We start from the raw sequence: 23,940 nt of genomic DNA, 5'->3' as shown, positions 1-23,940 counted from the left end.
TTTTGACCTTCTCTATACTGTCTCATTGATGTTTGCTTCCACACCCTCCACTGCAACATGTGAGGGACTATTTTACCACTGAAAAGTGCACTTTGTCATGTCAACACACATTTAATACTGTATTTCATTAAAGCACTGAATAAACAAAGCACTCCTTTTGAAAGTTGTGCTGTCTTCCAAGAGACATTTTTGATTGTTTTGTCTCACTATTCATGTGCGATAGGCAAATGTATTAGTGTTGCGAATACCTGTTTAGAATGCTGTTGTCAAATCTGTGAGCAATTCTGTATTTGAAGTGTGCATTATTCATTTATATTTTCAAAAAAGAATTTCTCTGTTCCTTGGTGCTTGCGGGGTATGTTCAAAACAAGATGATGATGGTGGTACATTGGCACAGCAAAATAACAAATATATTTTAATAATATAAGTTTTCATAAATGAGTACTACCCAAATGAGTTTCACTAAAGAGCACAGATTCTAGAATTTACTTAGTATCTGTGTTCTTTCTCAATTTAAACCAACACACACAAATATAGAACAAAGAAAAACATTGGTAAAAGAACAATTTATTGAAATCATTTTCAAGACAAATTATATAAAATAAAATAGCAGTTTTAAACATACACAATACAATCTAGGAACAAAATGTACAGATATGCTCTCTGATCATCATAAAATAAATTACGACTGAAAAAATAAGAAAAGCCTGGTGTAGGATCATTCAAATAAAGAATGTAATTATATAAACATTTCAGAAAAAGGAAAAAATGACAATCAGTATCAATTTCAAGTTATATAAATGTGTTTTTTTTAATTTCCCGCAATCTCATCAATTTGCATTTGTGGTGCATGCAAATGGCCTGACCTGGTGAAAAAATCTGTACAGCATAATCATCAGCATAACATCCACATATTTTAAGATAGGCACCGTTCAACACAAAGCACACCCAAAGAGAGCAGGATGAATTCTTCTATGTTACTATGTTGAATAGAATTTAAAAATAATTTGTGGTTTTGTGAAAAAAAGTGTCTCAAAATATATATACATGTTCAGCCACATCTAATTTGTACAACAGTTTTGCAGCATATTTCTGAAACAAAGGTGACTTTTAGGTTTACAATATCTCACATGGCGATCCCGCCAAGAAAAGAACAAAATATAGTCCATGCATTGATATCTTCCAGTGCGCACATTCACTTCATTACAAAATAAAAGTAAGATTACCAAAAGGTTCAAGTGACACATTTAGAAGGATTAGTGCACTGTCTCAATGTCTATAGCAAGGAGTGACATAAAAAGAAAATGACCTCGAGAAAAACCATGACTGTATATTTTGGAACATTCTTTTGAGTTATTTTCAGACATTCTTTAAATGCATACAGTACAAAACAAATGGCTCCATGTCTACAATCTTGGAATTTGCTCTTTGGCTCAATTATTGGGTAACTATGAAGTAATAAGTTTTCATGTCACCTAAACATAGGGCACAAGTTGCATCACCATTCAAACAAGACGGGGGTTAAGATATGCTCTGGATTAAAAAAAATATATTTCGAAATAAAATGATTGCTCCATTTAAGATAGAGAAAATGTTGAAAAATTCACTTAGAAGGTGGTATGTTATTTCACCATAGTGAACTGAACCAACTAACTCAATGTTCATCAATTCAATGCCATTGACATTTTTTTATTTTCAGATACTTATTACGAATATATTGTTAAGCAGGTCCTATCCCAACCCACTGAAATTGTTTTTTTTTATAAACAGTTTCAGGCCATACTTGAAGGGATATTAGACAATTATTTAAATATATTACAATACAAGGCTTACGAAGAAACCTAAAATAAATTATATGATTTCAAAGGACTTCAAAGAAGAGTTCAAGAACATAAAAGTGCTAAGAAAAGGATTCAGGTTATGCTACATTCCCCTTGTACTAAGAAATGTAATCTAACACATGGATATCGTGGAAACACAAACTTTGGTCACTTTGCAATGACAAGACTGATCAGCAGAAAGTCTGTATTGTAAACATACACATTAAAGGAGCCTGACTAGCACAAAAGATCTTTACAAGAATAAGGTGCAGCAGATCATACCGCATACAGCATTTGCAAAATAAATAGGGAAAAACATTACAAAACCGACATTCTGTAGCTTTTATACACCAGACACTCGTGAGGAAAGAAGCTTCCCACTTTACCTTTAGCTTTACCACACTAGCATAACACCACTGCAGAGCAGCTGACATCACTTAGAAAAAGGAAAATGCCAACACTTTATTATTAACCAATATTTGTTCAAGGATTGGTTGCCATATCCATGGTATGTGCATGGCCACTGCCAAATGCAATTAGATCTAGAATCGAAACATCCTGGCTCATCCTGGCTTAAAAGAATATATTTCCTCTAAATGTTTTCAATGAATCTATTAGGCCTTATATAAGCTTTTAACCATAAAATAATAAAAAGGGTAGGGGTAATTTAGGTCAGAGATGGATTAAAATTGTTAAGGACATTCATCCCCAAAAAGAATCTCTGAATTCACTGTAAACTATTCTGCCCATTTGGCCACTTTAGCTTTGAAGGAATAGAAATGTGAAAGTTTTTTAGCATATGTTAAATACTCATGCACAATACTCACATAAAGAGTTGGTCTGAAATTGTTTCCAAGTGAAAATCATTAATACATCCAATATTGCTGTAGATAAATTTCTTGTCAATGTGACAAAATAAATATTAGGAAAGTTTTATGGCACTACCAGCTGAATTTACTTTTAGGCTCCACTTAATAAAACTGATACAACTGATTTTGACATGTTATGTTTAGCAATAAGGTATCAGTTATAGTGCATTTTGCAAAAGTACAATTAAAGTAATAAAAATGTACTGATGCAGACCCTTGATGATATACCAGCATCATCATTTCTCTGGCCATATTGTAAACACTGCTTGGATTGTGCATGTTTATAAAGACCACCAATCAGACTTGCTTGCATTTATAATTCTGCTTTATGTATAAAGGAAGTCTTGTTACTCAAAATTATGGCATCCTTTTCAACACATTTGTTTCCATTTTTTAACGTTCTGTGAATTAAACAGCAGTGTTTGGCAAAATAATCCTGAAGACAATACTACTTGTCCACTATCCAATTACATTATGAAACCTACATTTGGAAAAATGTATTTATTTGCATTATGTAATTTTCAATGTTTGCTAACTTCAAATGCTTTGTGGCACAATGCATACTTTTAAATCAGAAATAAATGTCTGAAGAAACACTGATATTACTCAAACGCAACAGTTCAACAATTGTATTGCTCAATTTGTTCTGGTGAAAAGTACACCTGATGCTTTCATATGCATGTTTGTTACAACATGGACTTCAATAATTAAAATACTGCCCTATCAAGTTAAAATGAGACACTACCTTCATGAAGCTAAAATGTAACCCATCCTTGACGTATTGAGAAACTATAGACAAGTTAATCTATAAATATCTTGAAACTGTTTTGCTATTATGGCACATATGAAGAATATTTTACCCAAAAAATCAAAATATGCTCAATGTGTGCTTCTCCACAGTGCTAGTCTTATTTTCAAAGCATACACAATTCCAACATTCACTCATAACAGCTGAGATCCAATTTGTGCAGTATGTCAGCAATCTACACATCTACCTTCTCTCCAAACACAGACAATAGGCACACTGAATGATTCAGAATACTAATGCCACAGAATAAGACAAACAACCATAAATGTACAAATACACACTAGACCGCATAGCTTTCTTCTTCATCAGTAATGATTTTAGATCCTTTTACGCTAGAAGAGCCACACTTCAATTTTTGAGTGTAAATTCGCGTTGGTCCAGAAGGATTAGAATCAACTGCAGAAAGGTTTGTAGTCCTGGTTTTAGAACTTGCAGATTGAGTTGAAATAGATGGGCCCTTGTTGCTCGTAATCACTTCTAAATGTCCAGTGGGGTCAATAATAGCATTTATAACTGGAAGAAGAAAATACATTTGATTAGATTTTTAACTCGGTGTTTGTGCTATGTAATTAAAGACAGTATAACAATGTGTCATTTTTAAACAATTAACACCCTGGATAGAACGTTTTAGCTGGACAGTCAGTCAGACTTCTTGCTTTGTGGGCAAGAAGTGTTGCTATGGGCCACAGAGAACGCATTCTTTAGCAAGCAGCTCCCTGATCCTCTGGTGTGCCTTTTATTGGTGACCAGTACAATCAGCCCCACACTTGGAATTCAACCCAATTTATGGAAATGCAGAGACCCTGTTGGTTGGTCCTAACGTTGAAGTAGCAGCCTTGTGAAAGAAGAAATAAAACTCTGGGCACAGGTTTCTTGATATACTGCTGGTTAGACTAAACATCCTTGGCATGGTATTCTCCCAGACGTTTTGCCTTCATTCCCCGGTTTATGCTGGCCTTAGGACTGTGCAATTTACCCCTGCCAAAGAGTGGTAAAGAGCTTGCACTCTCTCCCTAAAACATGGTAAAATAGGCCTACACCTAATTGGCACATTTCATTCACTTAGTCCATAGTAAATTAAACTACATGTATCCAAGCCCTGTAAATTAAATGTTGCTAGTGGGAGGCAGCACCCATTGTGCCACCCACTAAAGTATCACTACATCACTTGTCTCAGGCCTGCCACTGCAACTTTTTACCTTTCAAAAAAAACCTTTTGCCAGACCTAAACCTTCCTTTTAATACTTAAAGGACACCGCTATGTATGGCCCCAACCACTCCTGGGGGCAGGGGTGCACGGTATATAAAAAGTTGGTGTTCATTTCCTGCCAGTGAAAGACCCCTGATGTGGTTTTTCACTGTTATGAGGCAAGCTCTCCCATAGACTATCACTGTGTTACCTTACTACACTGAATAAGTGACAACTTCAGTTGGGGAACAGATTGAGAAATATTTCTTCCAGTCAAACAAATTGTAATTTAAATCCTCTTTAATGATGAGGCTGGATTTTAAGTTACTATTCTGAAAATATCATATTTAGAAAGTTTTAATTTTTCCGCCTAAACCAAATGTACCTTTCTGCCAGTGTACTTGGTCACATGACCGTCAAGGGCTGTCTTGTGTTGTTTTGTGTATTCCTTCCGCACATGAGGACAAAAGGGCCTTGGGTGTGAGGCAGTGTGTTGCTCTCAGGAGCAGGATGTCTTTGTGGTTAAATTCAGCCTTTTATGAGCTTCAAAGCGTTGCCGCAGAGCTTGCCCATCCCCTTTCTGACTTCTAAGGAGATTTCTAAGGCTGCCTGCCGAGCCACGGACAAATGTAGACCTGCCTGCCCTGTGTTACCCTTGACAGTTTGGAGCCAGACCCAAGAAAGGGTAAAGGCTAGACAAAGGGGTCATCCCCTACCCATAGGCTGGCATTACGGATTAAAGTGGCACCTTCAGAACCGCTCATCAGAACATTCCTGTACCTGTGTAAGATTCAGAGGAAGGACTGCTCTGCTCTGCCTGAAGGAAGACTCTGCCTTAATCCCAGGCTCCTCAGCGGTTCTAGGGTTCAGTACCCACTAGGGGTGTAAAGTGTTATGAAAGTGTCACCAAAGGTATTCCCTTGTACAGATTTGTAATGTAATCTGTATTATGTAGTAGTGTGTGTAATTAAAGTACTATACCATTTAATAAGAAAAAGCAATGACTGGACAATGATTTACTGAGTGTTATTGTTAAATACCAGGAGCTGGGGGCTCTATACAACACCACCTTCCCTGAGTAGGCCTTGGACTGCTCTGCTTCACTGCCTTGAGAGAGTCAAGTGCTACAATGAAGTAGTTGATTTCCAGAAAAGAAAAGTTGTGAACTTTTGCATCCTTTGCAACCAATAACCGAAATGAATTACACTGGGTAACCAACCATACTGAATCGTTTAAAAATGTCTAAAATGTAGTGAAGACTTATTCTGGTCTCCATAAACTCGGATATGCAGCTGACATTTTGACTTCTATTGACCTGCAAGTGCTGAGGAGCCAGATAACGTTCAAAATCAACTGTCTGGAGTAAAAGAGTTTATACAAGTTGGAAGAGTTATACCGTGAAAGGAAACTGTTAAACATTTTACACTCAAAGAATTGTGGTTTCAAAGACCTTCATTTTCCAAATGGGCAAGAACATACAGAATCCTCTATAATTCGAGATGAGGTGGAACAAGACATTCCATTATTCTGAGAAGATGCTTAACTCCTGTCTGATTTCAAATAATATACATTTTTATTTAGGGTATGTGTCTCCCTGTTTCTTATTTTACTGTGTGATTAAATCATCAGGCTTTAACTCGTTCCATGCTGATGACGGAACCGCTCCGTCATCAGCCGTGGTGGCGCTGTGCTGATGACAGAGCGGTTCCGTCATGGCCCGGCCGCCGCGCCTGCGCAGCGCGTTCTATTGAGCGGGGCGGGCCATGACGGAACCTCTCCGTCATGAGCGCACCTCAACCGCAGCTGGTGACGGAGCGGTTCCGTCTCCAGCATGCGCCCGCCGCGCGGCCACCCCGCCCCCTTAGCGCTGCGGCGGAATAGCCGCCGAAGCGAAGGGGTTAATCAACCGCACATTGTTTGTTACAAAGGTTTTATTTGCAATGGTATCACATTTTCTGGTGTTTACTTCTCTTACACTCAGGGCCTGATTTGTATAACTTTTGGCGCACCCTAGTACATTTTGCAAGCGCAAAATCCCATATTCAATTCACAGAATCCAGACTGGTGAAAACCTATCCCTACAAATAGATATTGCTCATAATGTAATCCCATGTCTATAGTCAATTCTCAAATTGAGTAAATGTAGTATGAGGATAGGGTTTTAAGAGTTTTCGGTGGGTCCAGCTATAAAAGATGTATACCCACAAAACTCGTAGGTTTGTGGGGATACCCCATCAATTTCAGCTAGGGTTTCCACCTATATGTTAATGTTCTCCGGTCAAGGGCAAGAGTAAATGTTTTTTCAGGGACAGAACTAGGAGGCACTACTCACTGAAATTGGCAAATGGTTTCTCCACAATGAATAACCTGTTTCTTGTGGGCCCATGTACCTTTAGATGCATTTTTTATTTAGATTTGCATCAATTCTTTTTATGACGACTTCAACCACTCTGCTCCAGGCACATTGGTCAACACAGTGCACTTTAGAAGTCAGCACACAAAAAACAAACTGAGTTTCTATATGACATAACATATGCATTTCTAAAGCACACGTTCACCCCAAGGGATGTCTTGGTGCTGAATAACAGATGTGTATTGTTAACTAACTCAATGGTACTCATGTATATGTGTTACCCTGGAGTAAATAGGCACTGTGAAAGTTGTGGGCTAGGTGCAGAGCAGTGATTCTTAACCTTTTGTCTTCTGTGGACCTCTACCTAATCATTACTGGAATCCAGAGACCCTCACTGATTCATCATTGGCCTCCGGGGATTACCCCCCCTTCAGAGTATTACTGGAAGTCGGTCCGCACCACCTATGCAATTGTGATGATATGAACCGCAAAACAATACACAAAAATACAGAAATAGGCATTTATCAAACAAATACACAAATTATTACATATTTTATTTAATTCATAAACAAATCTAAAAAACTCAAATTCAATTGAGGCCACCCATCATCCATACTATATTAAGTTTGATGCACTTCCACTGCTCCCACAAAGCAATCTGAGGAGATCACCTTAATGTTTAGCCTCCAATTTCAAACTTCTTCACAATTACAGAACGTTTTTAATTTTTTTAATTCTGCTTCTTTTATACTTTATTAATTTATTAATATTATATAATTTTCTAAGTAATGGCATACTCCCTGAGTAGTGATGGGGACCAGCAGGGTCCCCGGACCACAGGTTAAGAACCGCTGGTGTAGACTACAAGCAGAAATGTGCCAGTGTACTTGTCAATGACATTAATCCATTGCAAAGAATATGTACTGCTCTACTTTTTAAATACTTTACAAACCACATACAAACACTTCAGCTGAAAGGAAATGAACGTAGTAGTACAAATTCTAAAAATAAAACTCAACAAATTTGCTATTCAAGTTTAGCTAAATAACTTTAAATCCCCTGTGCACTGCTCAAGACATCAAACTTGCTTGCCCAGTATCTGTGCCTGCAGTCGCCAATGAGAAAATGATCTGTGACCATGCCATGTGCCAAATACCTATTAAGATATTATTTATACCTGCAGGGCTTGACCTCAGGCTAAGCCTGGTTTATTGTAGACAATGCCTGGCCAATCGTACCTGCAGGACATACCTCCTGTACTCTCATATTTAAGCCATGCATACAATACCAGATGAACACTGGCCTGAAAGCACTTTGCAGCTATGTTTTGAAAACATTTGGATGCCTGAATCTCTGTCCATATTATCGGCACGGAAACTTTGTTAAAAAAAAAAATCCAGACCACAGGGGCATTTTGGTATGTAAGAATCAATAAATATGAGTATATTCTATACTTCTGCAATGTGTCCTGGTTTCATCTGCTGATGGAAGATGTTCAGCCCAGTCCCACCCAACAAAGTTAAGACGGCCCAAGACGTTTTCCCCAATTTAATACTCGTATCATTACCACATGTGCAGCAAATGCAAACATTGTCTGATCTCAGACAAGCACTGAAGCATTGACATGCTTCACTACTAATCTGGAAGGCTTCACTTAACTATATGTTGGTGTGAGTAAACAAGTGCTGGCACACTCCATTCCTGTGCAAAGAGTGTCTACTGAGCCTGCAGTGTACCAACACATGATGGAGAGGAGGGACTTGATGAAAAAGTATTCCATTTGACGTGGCTGAGGGTTCCCTTCCTTTCTAGAGATATCTTTTTGGGATACTGTTATGACTAAGGATTAGAAGCGAAACAGCAGCTAACGCCTAACTTTACAGTCTTGCAGTAACCAGGGAATTTCTGTGACTTACATTGCTTTGCAAGGACTGAATGGGACTACTCTCATTCCTCATATGGCTATTTATGCCATTCCCTTTCTGCCTGTAGGGAAAAACACTTCTGCACCCAAACAGCTGTGAGATTCTTTGGAATAGTCCAGTATTTTAGACCTTCGACAAGCTGACTGGTATCCATGCTGGGACACAAGCGTGGGTACTGGCTGTTGTGGTCAATGAGCTTAGAATGATTCAGGGCGATGGTGTTGTGGCTGCATTTATCCATTCCATTCTGCTGGGGTGGCTAGTTGATGCCAAAAATACTGGATCAGTCCTTCACTGGTTCTCTCAAGTTTGTGTAGTGCCGCTCCCCAAATCTCTCTTTCTCCCTTCATTTACTATAGGTGCTTCCTCATCTCCCGAGGTGCCTCACAAGGCTCTTTTCGGGATTACATACTCTTTGTTAGGTATATGCTCCTGCTTGCCACCCTGATGACATCTTTCAGCACCTTCTATATCCTATGCAGTTAATACCCATTTGATCAGCTGGCTGGATCATTCTCCAAAGCCAGCAATCGACCTCAGTGACTGACTTCAGGTCTTCCAGTAATGGGGGAACCACAATTTCCTTAAGTAAGTTTGATTGCAATAAAACCGAGCTATTGGCAGAAACCACGCAATGTGGGAGGGCCCTTTATGACACCCATGTTTATCAGCCCTGCTGGCTAACCTCCCTTTGCCCCAGCACTCTAGGTTAAATAGTTGAGTGTCCTATTGAAAGTAAAGCCGTTCCAGCCTCTTGTACCTTTGGCTACCAACGAAGGCCTTGCCTTTTGGTTTTTTAATTTTATCTATCTAAGGTGCATTCCATCAAGGTTTTGGCCCAAGACATTCTCTGTCTGTTGGACTATTTTAACAGTGTGCACCTTGCTCTTCCCATTGATGCCTTTTTCAGTCTCCAACATGTTCTCACTTGAAGTTGTTTGAGCCTTTATTGAATGTCACAGTTGTACGCAACCTTGGGGTAAAGTTCGACAATAAGTTCTCCTCCAGGTGGACAGTGTGGTAGGAGAGTGGTTTGGCCTTCTTAGAGGCTTAAAAAAGTTTCTACTTCTTCTCCCTTCACATTGCCAGAATACAGGAATTTGTGCTCATATAACCTCACGGACGGACTACACCAGTGCTCTGTACAGGGGGTCACCCAGTGTTCCAACTTAAAAAGACTCCAATTACAGCAGAACGCTGCAGCCCGACTTCTTTTAAGGCTCTGGAAAAACAAACATTTGTCTGCACCTTAAGGAATTGCAATGGTTGCCAATCCATGAGAGAGTTCATTTCAAGGGACTTGTGATGGCCATAGAGCCTTTTATAAGTCTTCGCTACCTGGCTAATAGACTTGCACGTTACCTTCCAGCGAGAACTATGCAATCCTCCAATGCTCTGTTGGCTGCAGTGCCAAAAACCAAAAGGAAGAAACAGGCGGCTCTTTTTTGAATCTCGCTGAATCTAGCTATAATGCTCTTCCCCTTGATCTGAGGGCCTTTGAACGGACCCTTAAAACCAAAACTTGGCTGTTCAATCTGGCTTTTGAACCATAGTGCTGGGACACTCTTCTGAGTAGCCATGTGCATCACAAAAACCTAATAGTACGAGTTACTTACCTTGGTACCGATGTATCTGGTAGAGACGTTGTCTAGCCGCAGATTCCTTAACTTAGAAATCCCCAAGCATCAGACTGGATTCGGAATTTTTTTGCAGCAGCACCTCTGTGCCGCGGGGGACGGCGCCACATAACCCCACCCTGACATAGTCCACGTACGTGACGTCAGCACGGTCATATAAGTCCCTCCCGGCATGCTGACGACCGTTTTCTTCGGAGAAACTTTCCCATGGCACAACGTGGAGCCACCAACAAAAAACTATTAAAGTATGGGAAGGGAAGAAAAGTCTGTAAATAAAGAAGGAGGATGGTTGAAGACCCCATCGTAAAAGACCGAATTAGACACTGCCAACATATAAGTGGAAAGCTGTGAGAAAGAGCCCGCAAGCTAAGCGAAAACCCTTCCCGAGTGCAACAAGGGAAGAACATCTCAACAGACAGAAATAGATTGATATTTCCATGTAGAACTGTGCCATCTAGTAAGAACGGAACACAGAAAGACAGTCCACTATAGGAAGGTACGAAAAGACTGGCTTTTCCCCTATAATAACGGAGGTTAAAAACAGAGCACAACCAACCCCCAAAGAGGATGACCAAGAGGAGACCAGGACCCCGAGTTAATAGAGAAGACGGAAGGAAGGGAAGGTAACTGGAGAGGAAAACTAATCTCCTCATGAATCAAAAGGCACCATATTACAGGAAAGAAGCCCCTCAGCAGAAGTTAACTGTATATGGATACACTCAGGGGGGTGCAACAATCTGAACTCCCTTGAGAGATAACCCAATGGCAACGGAAGAGGCCAGTGGAGAACACCACTCGTAAAGGTCCTCGCAGAACGGGGAGGCTGGGCGGGCATTGAGGAATCTACGGCTTGACAACTTCTCTACCAGATACAATTTTACCGAAGGTAAGTAACTTGCGCATCTGATAGAGACATCTACCCGCAGATTCCTTAACTTAGAATAGATACCATAGCCGTACCCCAAAGGCGAGGTGGGTCTGCGATAGAACACCAGAAGGCACCAAGCACCTGATCCGGCAACAGAGTGACGGATATTGGGGGAGGCTGTGGCAGAACAGCCAGGCAGCAACCCAAGCAGCTCAAAAGAGCAGAAATAACGGGATGGTAGACATCCTAAAAAATGCCACAATAGCGCTACACCATACCTGTATAAAAATAACCAGTAGAACTGCATGAGCCAGATATTCGAACAAAGAAAGAGAGAGAGAGAAAGAGAGGAAGAAGGACCACACTCTGCTAAATGGCGCACAATGAGTACACCAACCCAAGGTCGATAAGAACCTGAAGAGATGCAACCAGAGCCTAACAGACTAGCCTATAGAAGGAAGGCTGAAGGAGCCGGTGCCAAGAGCCCAAAGGCAAGAGCTAGAAACCGAGCAATGTGTTGGGGATAGCAGGCGGGACAAGAAACACGCCAAGTGCACAACCAATTCCAAAAAGGGAAAATGAGTGCAAATAGCAGCAATTTTTAAACTTGCTGAAGCAGGTAGAAACATGCAGCAGGCAAGCGGTCATAGAGACCTTAGAGTGGCGTTCACAAAAAAGCATGAGTGCCCGACAGGGCAGTATGAAGCCAATGTGAGAAACAACCCACAAGATAGACTTGCAGGTAGTAGCCTAGGACCCCTGCCAGCAGAAGAGCTGTCCCCCAGGCGTAGCTTTTACAATAGTAGGAGACAATTTGGAAAGAATTGTGGGAAGAGTCTCAGAGTCTGAGACCAAACACTCCAGAAAAGACAAGTACAGTGTCTAACACCAAAAAGGGGGGCAGTTGTCAAATTGGGAAATCACCCCAGTAAGCGGAAGCAAGGACGAACCTTATGGGCAACTCGCAAACAACTCCGAAAAACTTCCCTACACATGGAGACATAGGTCCAGACCTCGCAGCCTCAAAATGAGGTGGCTACGCAGGAAGAGGAATACCATGGCAACAGGCATGTATACATAAATGTATAACATACAAATATGTAGAGACAGAACTAGACAGGAGCAAGAACCATGTCCATACCAGATAATACCTAGCACAGTAAGGGCAGGCAGGAGCCGCTTAGAAGAGGAGATCATGAAACCTCCCAAAGAGGTGGAACAGACAACAGGCAGGACAACCCATGGTGTTTAGAAGATGGCACCAGGGAAAAACAGAGAACACCGTACAAAGGACAACCAAGGGATGCAAGGATCCCATTGGTTCTCTAGGTCCAAGTGAGTTAAGCAAAACTATATAATAGCATACAAGTACCCCACTTGGAGTATGCACACCCCAAACAACAGGGAACACCTCTTAGGGCAATAAAGCCAAGCCAAAAGAGCGCAGTAATGAACCGAACCGAAACAACGACAAGGTCCCCTTCCGAAGATGGAGAAGAAGGCGCCGGAGAGGCAAGCTTTCGGCACCGCTCCGGCACCAACTCCACCTCAACAACGACAGGCTCCGACTCCGGAGAAAGAAGCGAAGGCGGAGCCGTGGAGGCGAGCCTACGGCGCCGGAATGACGTCCACCCTAGCTCAGGACAGGCAGCCGCCTGCCCAGAAGGGTGGGGTTTGCTCAAGGCGGGTCTATGAGCACCGGCCGCCACCTGCGACGCCACAGGGAGTCCAGCGGGGCTTTGCAGCGCAGCAGAGGCGCCGTGAGTTGTAGAGGGGGACCCAGCTGGGCCGCGCCCCGATGACTCCATGTGGACTGTAGAAGGGGATCCAACCAGGCTACGCCCTAATGACACCACATCTCCGATGTTCATTGGGGGCAAATGCTCAATTGGCGCCGGGGGGAAAATCCACCGACGCGTCTGTCGTGGATCCCACAAGAAGAGGAGGCCCCGAGGACGTCCCAGGAACAGGAGAGGACCCAAGGGAGGCCTGCATATGTTTCCATTTGGGCCAGAGTTGCCCCCACACCCGAAAAGGGCATATAGAGGGGGAGCGACTGTCGGGAGCGCACGTCCGGAATGTTCCGGGAACCAGTGCACCTGACAACAGAAGAAAGGGAGGTCGAAGACCTCAGCGACATGCGCCTCAACTTACCAAGTGGTGAACGACAGCCCCTGCCCCAGAGGGCGATTGACTGAGGAAGCGGACAGTAGAGTGACCTGCCGGCGATGAAGATGCAGGGGACGAGACGACTGCGACCGGGACAGCCGTGCCGAGAGAAGCTTCATACGGCGCTCCCGCCGAGACTTCGGCTTCAGGCGTTGGAAGGCTTTGCAGTGTGTGGAGTCATGGTGCTCGTCCCAGACACCACATACAAATAAGATGAGGGTCTGTCGCAGACATCTGCAGCAAACAGGAAAGTTTTAAAGCCCGAAGGCATCGCACACTATTCCAGACGGAAAGCGTCGAAAAGGAGGCCTGAAAACAGGCCAGAGGAACCGCTCACTCTGGATCCGCATTGCACGCGGAAAGGAAGGAAACTGACGTAAGCGCGCCGGGAGGTACTTGTATGACCTCGCTGACCTCACGTTCGTGGACGACGTCAGGGCGGGGTCGTGTGGCGCCATCCCTCGGCGCGCAGAGGTGCTGCTGCAAAAAAATTCAAGTTTCAGTTCGACACCTGGGGATATTTTAAGTTTTGAAATCTGCGGCTAGATGGCTCTATCAGGTATAAATATTAATGTCCAGAGAGCCACCAAAGAATGGGAATTAAGATCCTGTGTTTTTTTTTTTTTTTACAGTCCAGGGCATTCCTTTATGGCAAAACACCTTCCCACTTAGGGACTTCTAAGCTTCTTCATGTAGACTTCTTACTTTGTCGCAGCCCGCCAAGTTAAGCGCTTGCCCTGTGGAGGCAGGCTCCTAGGGCCCCAAGTGTCGGAATGATCTTGCTGTTAAGCTGTGGGAAAGTCAAGACTATAATCTTTATCTGGGGTTCTTCAAACAATTCTGCATTTTTTTGTGCACAGGCATTAAGACAGAACTAATCTCTGATGATTTTTGAATTTTCCGACTGCTGTACCTTTAGCATCATAAAACCATGTAGTGCTGTATGCATGGTCAACAAAATTTATATCAAATCAAACAAGCCTGTATTTACGCTGTCGGTAAACAGATGTAGGGAAACAACTATTAAATGCAGTTTAACTGATGTCACTGCACACACACTAGCCCACCGATCAGTCCCACCTCGAACACATCACAGAAACCACCTGAACAAAAATACCAACTCTTATGCACCCTCTTTACAAATGCTCACTATGCAACCACTCCACTGATTCCTGGACTTCATCTCCTGGACCTCATTGCCACCCTCGCACCTGACAAGTCTTCCTCAGTGAGACCTGGCTGAAAACCACATCCGCCCCAGACGTTGCCTCAGCGATCGCCAATGGATATAAAATCACTCACCAGGACCGCACTAACAAGCCGGAAGGAGGAGGAACGGCCATCATCCACAAAGAGACCATACAGTGTACCACCACCGACAATACCAACACCCCCATTGAACATATCAACTTCAAGCTCCATACAGACGACAAAACCATCAGTGGCACCCTAGTATACAGTCCCCCAGGCCCGCACTCCAGCTTCTGAAACACCATCGCAGACTTCATTGTGCCCTAAGCCTTAGACTCCAAGGACTACATCTTCCTTTGCAACATACATTTACACACTGACAACTTCAATGACAAAAATACCGCATATCTTCCCAACAGTATGAGCAGCCTCGTATTGACCCAGATTTCCCACGACCCTACACACCGCAGGACACGCGCTGGACCCAATTTTCACCTCGAGCAACTGGGTCAAATACAGCCATGTCCAACAACACATGGACTGATCACTCCATCGTCTATTTCAGCATTTCAAGCCCCGCCACTGCCACCACCAAGATGACCAACGGCGCCCACCAGAAATGGAACAAAATCTCAGGGACCAGCTGGGTGAAAGCCCTCAACATCCCAACCCTGCTGCCGCCACCAACCTCGAACAGAGAGTGAAAAACCACAATGCCAGGATCACCAGCTACGCAGACAGCATCGTCCCTATCAAGAGCAACATCCAGAGAAAATCCTCCAAAAAGGCCAGTTGGTACACCCAATAACTCAGACCAGCGAAATGAGACAGCAAACAGTAGGAGAGTAAATGGTGAAAACCTATGCACTTCCTCAACAGATACTTCACAACCGTAACCGACACAAACCACACACTGACCATGTGGAACATCCCCATCACAGATCCATGCCGGGACCATATCTGCAACCTAGGAAATTAAAGGATCGGCCACGACCTCACCACCCTACCCAAAACCTCTATCACCCCTGCAACATTTCCTGACCCCTGGGAACACAAAGTCAGACCACTACCCAAAAAAACAAACCTCTGCTGACCCCAGCAAACTCATTAAGTACCGGCCAATTTCAATGCTTCCATTCCCAGCGAAGGTACTGGCAAAGATCATCAATAATCAACTCATGACACACCTGGAGCAGAACTAACTACTTGACGCCTCCCAATCCCGCTTGCAGCAATCACAGCACCAAAACTTCCCTGATCGCAGCCACCAACGATATCCGAAGCCTTCTTGACCGAGGGGAAACCGCAGCTTTGATCCTCCTCGACCTCTCGGCAGCATTCAACACAGTATCTCCACCACATTGGCATCCAAGGGGATGCAATCAGATGGGTCACCTCTTTACTCACCAGAAGAACCCAGATGTTCCACCTCCCACCTTTCCACCTCTGAATCCAAGAAGATCATCTGCGGTGTCAGTGTCTCCCAGGGCTCATCCCTCAGCGTTATGCTTTTCAATGAATGTATGACCCCACTGGCCTACATCGTCCGATCCCTCAGTCTCAACATACTTTCCTATGCAGATGACTCCCAACTCATCCTCTCACTCACCGACGATCCCTCCCCCACCCCACACCACCAGAACCAACTTCCATAGATGCATGACAAATGTTGCTGGCTGGATGAACAACAACTGCTTGCAGCTGAACACAGACAAGACAGAAGTACTGCTCTTTGGCAACAGCAGCAACAATAACGACTCCTGGTGGCCATCAGACCTAGGATCCACACCCACTCCCTCCAAACACGCCAGAAACCACAGAATCACCATTGACGACAAGCTCACCATGAAATCACAGGTCAAAGCCCTGCACCTGGTTCCTCACTCTACGCATGCTATGGAAGATCTTTAAGTGGCTACCACTACATACAAGACGCACTGTGACACAAGCCCTCATTACCAACTGACTGGACTATGCCAATGCCCTCCAAGTAGGAATCGCTGCACACATTCTACAGAGACTTCAGACCATACATAAGGCCGAAGCCAGACTCATCCTCGGCCTTCCCCGATGAACCCACATCACACCCCACCTCAGGAAACTTCACTGGCTCCCCATACAGAAGAGATGGCAATTCAAGCTGTTGATCCACGCACACATGGATCTACACAACCAAGGCCCGCCATAATTAACCACCACCTGAACTTCCACCAGCCATCAAGAAGAATATGCTCCGCATTCCTTTCACTTGCCCATACTCCCAGCATCTACTGAAGCAGAAGTCGAGGATGCTCCTTCTCCCACATCACAGTAAAGACCAAGAACAGCCTCCTCATGCACCTCCGGACCATCACCTCACTTCCACAATTCTGAATGGCCCTCAAGACCTGGTTGTTTCAATAAGTCTACGGGGCCTGCAGGTGCCTGCATACACTATCGGGTGATTAGACGCACATTACAAATCCTGACTGATAGATTATTGTTATGTAAAGTCATCAACCATGTCATCGTTGATGTTATTTCGGATGCTTTGACAGTATATGAGAAATAAAAGGCTCCTGCAACTTTACTGGCTAGCAGCTAGTTAAAAGTTTCTAATGTGATGGAAGGCTGCATTTTGCATCAATCAGTCCCTGTAATGGTCAAGGCTGTATTTCTATTGTCCCCCCCCCCCCCCCCCCACCCCCCGTCTGTGACTGGGTGTTTTTTTATTTTTTAATGCTGGGATAAATGAGCGCTACTTAGCGTGAAATCAGAACTTGAGAGGGGGGGCGCCCCTGACGTTCTGCTGGACGCCACTGCCCACTACTGTATGGGAGGATTGCCCCCTGCAAAGCATCACCTGGTGGCCCTACATACACGCAGCTCCCACCTTGGAGGCATAGGCTGGATCGTCATAGTGCTGGGTGACATGCTGATAGAAGGTCAGCCTGGGAACATTTGCGCATCTGGCTGCCATGCTTAATGCCCACATGTGCTGTGCGCGGTGACGCTCTCCGCCCGTGGCCAGCGCCTGGCAGTGGGAAAGGTCACACAATTGTATTGAAAGCACGATAAGGCTATTACCTCTGAGACTGCCCTGTTAGCTGCTGGTGCTGAGGAGACTGACAGCCCGGATGGTGTTCATCAGGAGTGTGTATCTTAAGACCTGAGGAAGTGGACTGCTTACAGTTTGAGGAACCTGCACCTTTGGGAGTACTTTGTGCATGCCACTGCTTTGTGTTTCTCTGGGTGTGTGTGTGAGTGGAGCGGAGCGGTGCCCTAGAGGCCCCCCAAAAACCAATCTTGGAGCAGAGACGGACAGGGGGAAGCCTTGGTGTGAAGGGTCGCAACAAGAACAAACAAGCGGACGCCGTAACGGATGGGGAAACGCAACTTAAATTTGGTAGTTAACCCTCTAGCGCTTCGGACAATGATGTGATACCCCCTACTGGCACGGACCCACACAACGCTAAACTAGATTTAATCTTGAAAGAAATACGCGACTCGCGAACGGCTCTGGAGACACGCATGGGCGCGATGTCCACCAATCTCAGCCTACTACAGGCGGACCACAAAAAGTTGGCTGATAAGGTCAAATCGAACAAGCTGGCACTGGATGATCTTCTACCCCAGCAGACTATGCACTCTACTCAACGTGAACAATTCCAGCGACAACTGAGGGGCTTGCAGGACAGGGTCGATGACGCGGAAGGGAGGTCCCTCCGCAACAAAGTTCGCATACTTGGTCTACCGGAGCGCAGCGAGGGATCCAACCCTACACAGTTTGTGGAGGACTGGCTGAAGAACCATGACGCGAAGGAGGGCCTAACGTCTCTGTATAGTGTGGAGAGAGCGCACCGGGTGCCCTCCAGACCTCCTCAACCGGGGGCGCCGCCCCGCCCGTTGATAGCAGGCATTCTACACTACAAGGACCACAACACTATCCTCCGAGCAGCCAGGGGGGGAACGCCCCTGTGCGTTTCGAGAGCAAGACAATTTCACTTTACCCGGATTTTACCCCAGCAGACCAGAAGGCTAGAGCGACTTTTTTAGGAGTGAAGAAAAGCCTACGCGAACGCAACTTGAAATATGAGCTACTATTCCCGGCCAGACTGAAAGTCGTCTACGGTCAGAAGTCGTATTTCTTCGAAAAGGAAGTGGCGAACTGGCTTGAAATAACTTTTACCCCGAAGGCTTCTCAGACTTCTTTACCGTCAGGACAACTACGCTGTGCCTCCCAGATACGAACGACTGGACTACCACGATTGGGGCGCGGTACTACTGTGGTTGCCATGGACTCTAGCCCTACCTCTGAACAGATCTCGACCAGCCAGAAAGATGCAGTCCTTACAGCGGCAACTTTGGCGGCTCATGATGCCCAGTCTGCGGCATCTCAGGAACATTCATCGGATGCCGACACGGTGTGCTCTGTTCCCATCGATTACAGCTCAGATTGCCAAGGGCTTCTAATATTGTGATCAGTGATATCCAGGAGTGGTAATGTATATGTAGAACATGCACTATAAGTATTGCTATTGATGACTGCTTTGAGGGTCCAGGGTATATGTGCTCTATAGGGAAATGTGTCACTATAATCAAGACAAACTCTAATGTGTTTCAAGTTGATTTTACGAACTGACGCAGTTCAGGCCTTCACCCCCCAGGCGACTGCGATGGCGCTTTTATTGTTTGGAGTCCATGTTGGACTTTTGTTTCATGTTTGGTCCTCTGGTGTTTTGCGGGGGAACCTAGTATTGGGGAGTTTCTATGTAATGGCATGCTTGGCTCCTCTGCAGTTTCTATTTACAGGGTTTCGGTATCCATATGTCACATTGCAATTATGCTTTAGACACCACGATGGCATAGTACATATACCTACTGCACGTGGAACAAGCGGGACTGGGCTCAATACATAAAAGTCACAGGTTTTGGCACAACTTACTAGAAGGAAGGTTGCTATAGCCTATTTACAAGAAACTCATCTTAAAATGTGGATGAGGCAGCCAAATTGCAGAGGAAATGGAGAGGGCAACTATTCGCTACTACATACTCCGCTTTCTCCAGGGGGGCGGTGGTGTGGATGCGAAATACTGTCCCTTTCAAGCTCCTTGAGCATAAAAAATAGACGTAAACGGTAGATATGTGCTACTCTATGGCTTGTTGGATAGTGCTCAAATGGTTATGGGCTGTATATATGCACCAAACATGGACCAGGATAAATACCTGACTACACTGAGCACAGCCTTGACAGAATGGGCTGCATATCTCTGGGTGATAGGGGCCGACATCAACACAGTGTTGGACGTTGACTTGACAGGTCTCACCCACCGCTACATGATGCCGAAAGCAAGAAACAAGCAGAGGCGCTTAAGGGTTGGGCGGAGGGGTGGGAACTGCATGACGCATGGAGGGCAAAACACCCTGGGCACAGGGAATACTCCTATTCGCCGCCACACAGTCTACACACTCTGATAGATTGGTTACTTTGTTCTAGCACCCTTTTGGGGTCCATTGCTTTGGTGCTCCATATGGGAAAATCCCTGTCTGACCATAACCCGGTGGAATTGACTGTGCAGTGTGGCAAGGTCCCAACTCAGATACCGACTTGGAAACTGCAACCCGAGTTGCTGGAGGATCAGGGGTTCCGCAATGCCCTTTCAGAGGCGATCATCCATTATTTCTCAGAGAATACCGAGTCTGCCAGCTCCTGACAAATAGAGTGGAACGCCTTTAAAACTGTCATCAGAGGAGTGGCAATTAGCACTAAGACTGGAGTGCGACTCGCTCTTGTAGAGCGACTTACGGAGGTGGAAGGCCGCCTAGCCGTGCTCGTGGGGGAGGCTGCAGGGACAAATGAACAATTGACACAGCTATGGGAGGCTAACATCCAATACGCGGAGCTGCTAGAGGAGCTACGTGTTGTTGATTATCGGTTGTACATGCAAAAGCAACATACACAAGCTGACAAGTCGGGACCACTGCTGACTAGATTAGTCCGAAATGCCCCCCTGCCCAATCCCATATTAGAGATTTGGAACAATGTAGATGTGATAGTAAACACACAATTAGACATCAATACCGCGTTTAAGAACTACTATGAATGTTTATACAGTCCGTTGCCCAAACATGCTGACACTGACTTTGACTCTTTCTTTGATGGTTTATGTGTCCCCCAACTTACAAAACACCAACGTGACGACTTGCTCCGACCAATAACGGGGGCGAAAATACGGCAGGCAATTAAGGCCTTACCATGTAATAAGACCCCAGGGAATGATGGCCTACCGGTCGAATTTTACGCGATGTATGCCGACTTGCTAACCCATCACCTGCAGAGTCTTTATCTCGAATCATTAGAGGGCAGTGGGCTCCCCACTACTACATTACAAGCTTTGGTGGCTTCACTTTTAAAAGCCGGGAGGGATGCTTTGCTTCTTTCGAGCTATAGACCCTTGTCACTCCTCAAAACGGACTATAAAATCCTGAGTAAGTTGTTGGCCGCTCACCTTAATCAGTTTATTCCTGCAATAATACATTCCGGTAAGTGTGGGTTGGTGCCTGGTAGGAATACAGCACTCAACATCAGACGGTTACAACAAGTAAAGCTAGGCGCACAGGAACTACAGAGGGCTGCATATTCCTTGACTTGAGGCAGGCCTTTGACTCCTTACATTGGGATAATATGTTCCATGCACTCGCACGTTTTGGTATACCTGGGGAATACATAGCATGGGTGAGCTTGTTGTACACGAACCCCACGGCACGGGCACGTACCGGCCGGCACATCTCGGGGCAATATGTGGTGGCTCGGGGAACACAACAGGGCTGCCCCCCGTCTCCATTGTTGTTCATTCTGGCATTGGAGCCGCTCCTGCATAGACTCCGTACTTTCTCAACCTGTCGGGAATAACATGTGGTCATACATCCCATACTGTCTCAGCGTATGCGGATGATCTTCTTCTTTACCTTAAGGACATGTCCCCTACTCCCCACCCAAAGCCTCTCATTTTTGAGTCATTCCAAGGCCTTTCTGGCCTGGCTATTAATGCTGACAAGTCATACGCATATTTCTTTGACAGCGCCGAGAGGAGCGGACGCTTACAGTTCGGTCCCTGGGCCTTTAACATAGCACCGGTTACCTTTAAATACCTCGGGATACAAATTTATCGAAATACCTCAGACGTCCTGGTTGGTAATCTAGGGCGTGCGATTACCGCTCTCAGATCCCAAATTCAGTTCTGGGTATCGTTGCACCTATCGGTGGCGGGCAGAGTGGCCATTAGGAAAATGGTGCTATTGCCGCAGCTCTTTTACTTCTTCCCCAACCTATCGTTACCTGTCCCCACGAGGATCTTTAACACATTGAACTCTCTGGTGACAGACCTAATATGGGGTAAAGGACGTAGACGTATTAGCCTGGCGAAACTGCAACTTAACACGAAACAAGGAGGGATGGGTGTGCCGGATCAACGTGCATACTGCTATGCCAGCCAACTACAGTGGCTGGTTTACTGGCTTGCAGGGCGCAATTTGCATGAACTGGACATGTCGCTGCGAGACAGGGACAAGGGGATCATTCATAGACTCTTGTTACCACTGGCCCCCCTACCGACGTTGACACCTCACTTACTGAAATTGGCTATTACCTATTGGCGGAGTGCGGTAAGGTACACTGAACGGATAGCACCATATGCCCCCACCATCCCGCAGCTGGGCATACCCACACGTTCGGGGCTAACCTCTAATTGGGCCTTACAGGCATGGACTGAGGCTGGCATCACCACATTGGGAGACTTTTTTACAGAGGGTGCACACTAATGTCACATGAAACATTTGTACGCATGCATGGTGCCCCAGATACTTTGTTTATACTGCACGCACATATTTCCAGCTATATACGCACCATATGGGCACCCGAAGATACTGAACCACCCACGCACACACTACTTACCATGCAATACCTAATGGGCAATGGGGCTCGACTGACAATATGGCTCACTCACGAGATTCAAACTGTGAGAGCGATCTCATTGCATCCGCTTTGGGACAAGCGGGAAGGGAATGTGGGCCGTGCATTCACAACCAGGGAATCAGACACTATATTGGGGTTCCACAAAAAGGGTCTCTCGTAATCCCAAATTCCAATTTATTCAATTGATGTTGTTACACAGGGACTACTTAACCCCATGCAGACTGAGCGCTATGTTTCAGGGGGTGACTGATGACTGCCCGCGCTGCCACGCACCCAATGCGGGGCTAGTGCACATGGTATGGTCTTGCCCTAGGCTGGGACATTACTGGGCGACCGTATGCTAAATATGGACGACGAATACGCCAGAATGACTCATTGGTATACTGCATACTAGGTCTCGGACCCCGTGAAAAAAAAGAGAACCCTGCTTCACGATTCCTAATCTTGCGCTCCTTCCAGCTAAGAGGGCCATAACTACGCGATGGAAGGCCACTAGCGCCCCGTGCCTGCAGGAATGGCACTCAGAAATGCTGAGATGGGGTAAGGCGGAGGTGGCGGAACTGAAAAGGGAGAAAAGCAGGGGTCGGGGTAGCAATTTTCAAGTTGGAGGACGATGTGGACAAATGGGTGAAACCCCCGTTATCACTGCTAGGTCGCATCTCACTACTGAAAATGATCGTCCTCCCTCGCTTTCTATTCCTATTCAGTAATATACCCATGATTTTTTATCTGGAAATTACTTTCAGCAGCTCCATTCTCTGGTGCTGCGGCTTATTTGGGCTGGGAAGCAGCCTAGAGTCGCGTGGGACATACTCGTTCGTCCTTTTGAGAACGGAGGCCTGAATGCTCCAGACTTGGAGCTATACTACCGTGCTGCACAGAGCGTACACACGTTTGGATGGATCCATGGGCCGACTGGTACGCCGCACTTGCAAATAGAATCGATCGTGGCTGACCCGACTCCTCTACCGGCACTGATGTCCCGTCCTAGGGATCGACGGACGGGCATTATTGACTCTCCTAATGCTGTGACGCATGCGTGGTATCACCTTATGGACGCACAGGCTTGCTCATTGCTAGACGCCCCAGGGGCACAGTTAGCTTGGTGTGCGTGGCTCAATCCCTGCAAGGATAGGGGAGTGGTGTCTGCCCTTGCC

At 45.3% G+C, this 23,940-nt stretch overlaps 1 protein-coding gene across 2 annotated transcripts in view; it reads right to left on the bottom strand.

Annotated features, from left to right (window-relative positions):
* Positions 1 to 547: 547 nt before the first annotated feature.
* The window catches only part of CEP170B (centrosomal protein 170B), a 415,026-nt gene continuing 391,633 nt past the window's right edge, over positions 548 to 23,940 (bottom strand). For both annotated transcript variants that reach the window (XM_086937908.1, XM_086937909.1), the window contains exon 19: positions 548 to 4,010. In XM_086937908.1, the coding sequence (XP_086794034.1) occupies positions 3,778 to 4,010 (233 nt within the window). In that variant the 3' untranslated portion in view covers positions 548 to 3,777. The remainder of the gene's footprint in view (positions 4,011 to 23,940) is intronic.

The sequence above is a fragment of the Lissotriton vulgaris genome, chromosome 9 (assembly GCF_964263255.1).
Source record: "Lissotriton vulgaris chromosome 9, aLisVul1.2, whole genome shotgun sequence".
Lineage (NCBI taxonomy): Eukaryota > Metazoa > Chordata > Amphibia > Caudata > Salamandridae > Lissotriton > Lissotriton vulgaris.
Note: the sequence above shows the minus strand (reverse complement) of the source record. Positions and strands in the feature narration are given on the sequence as shown.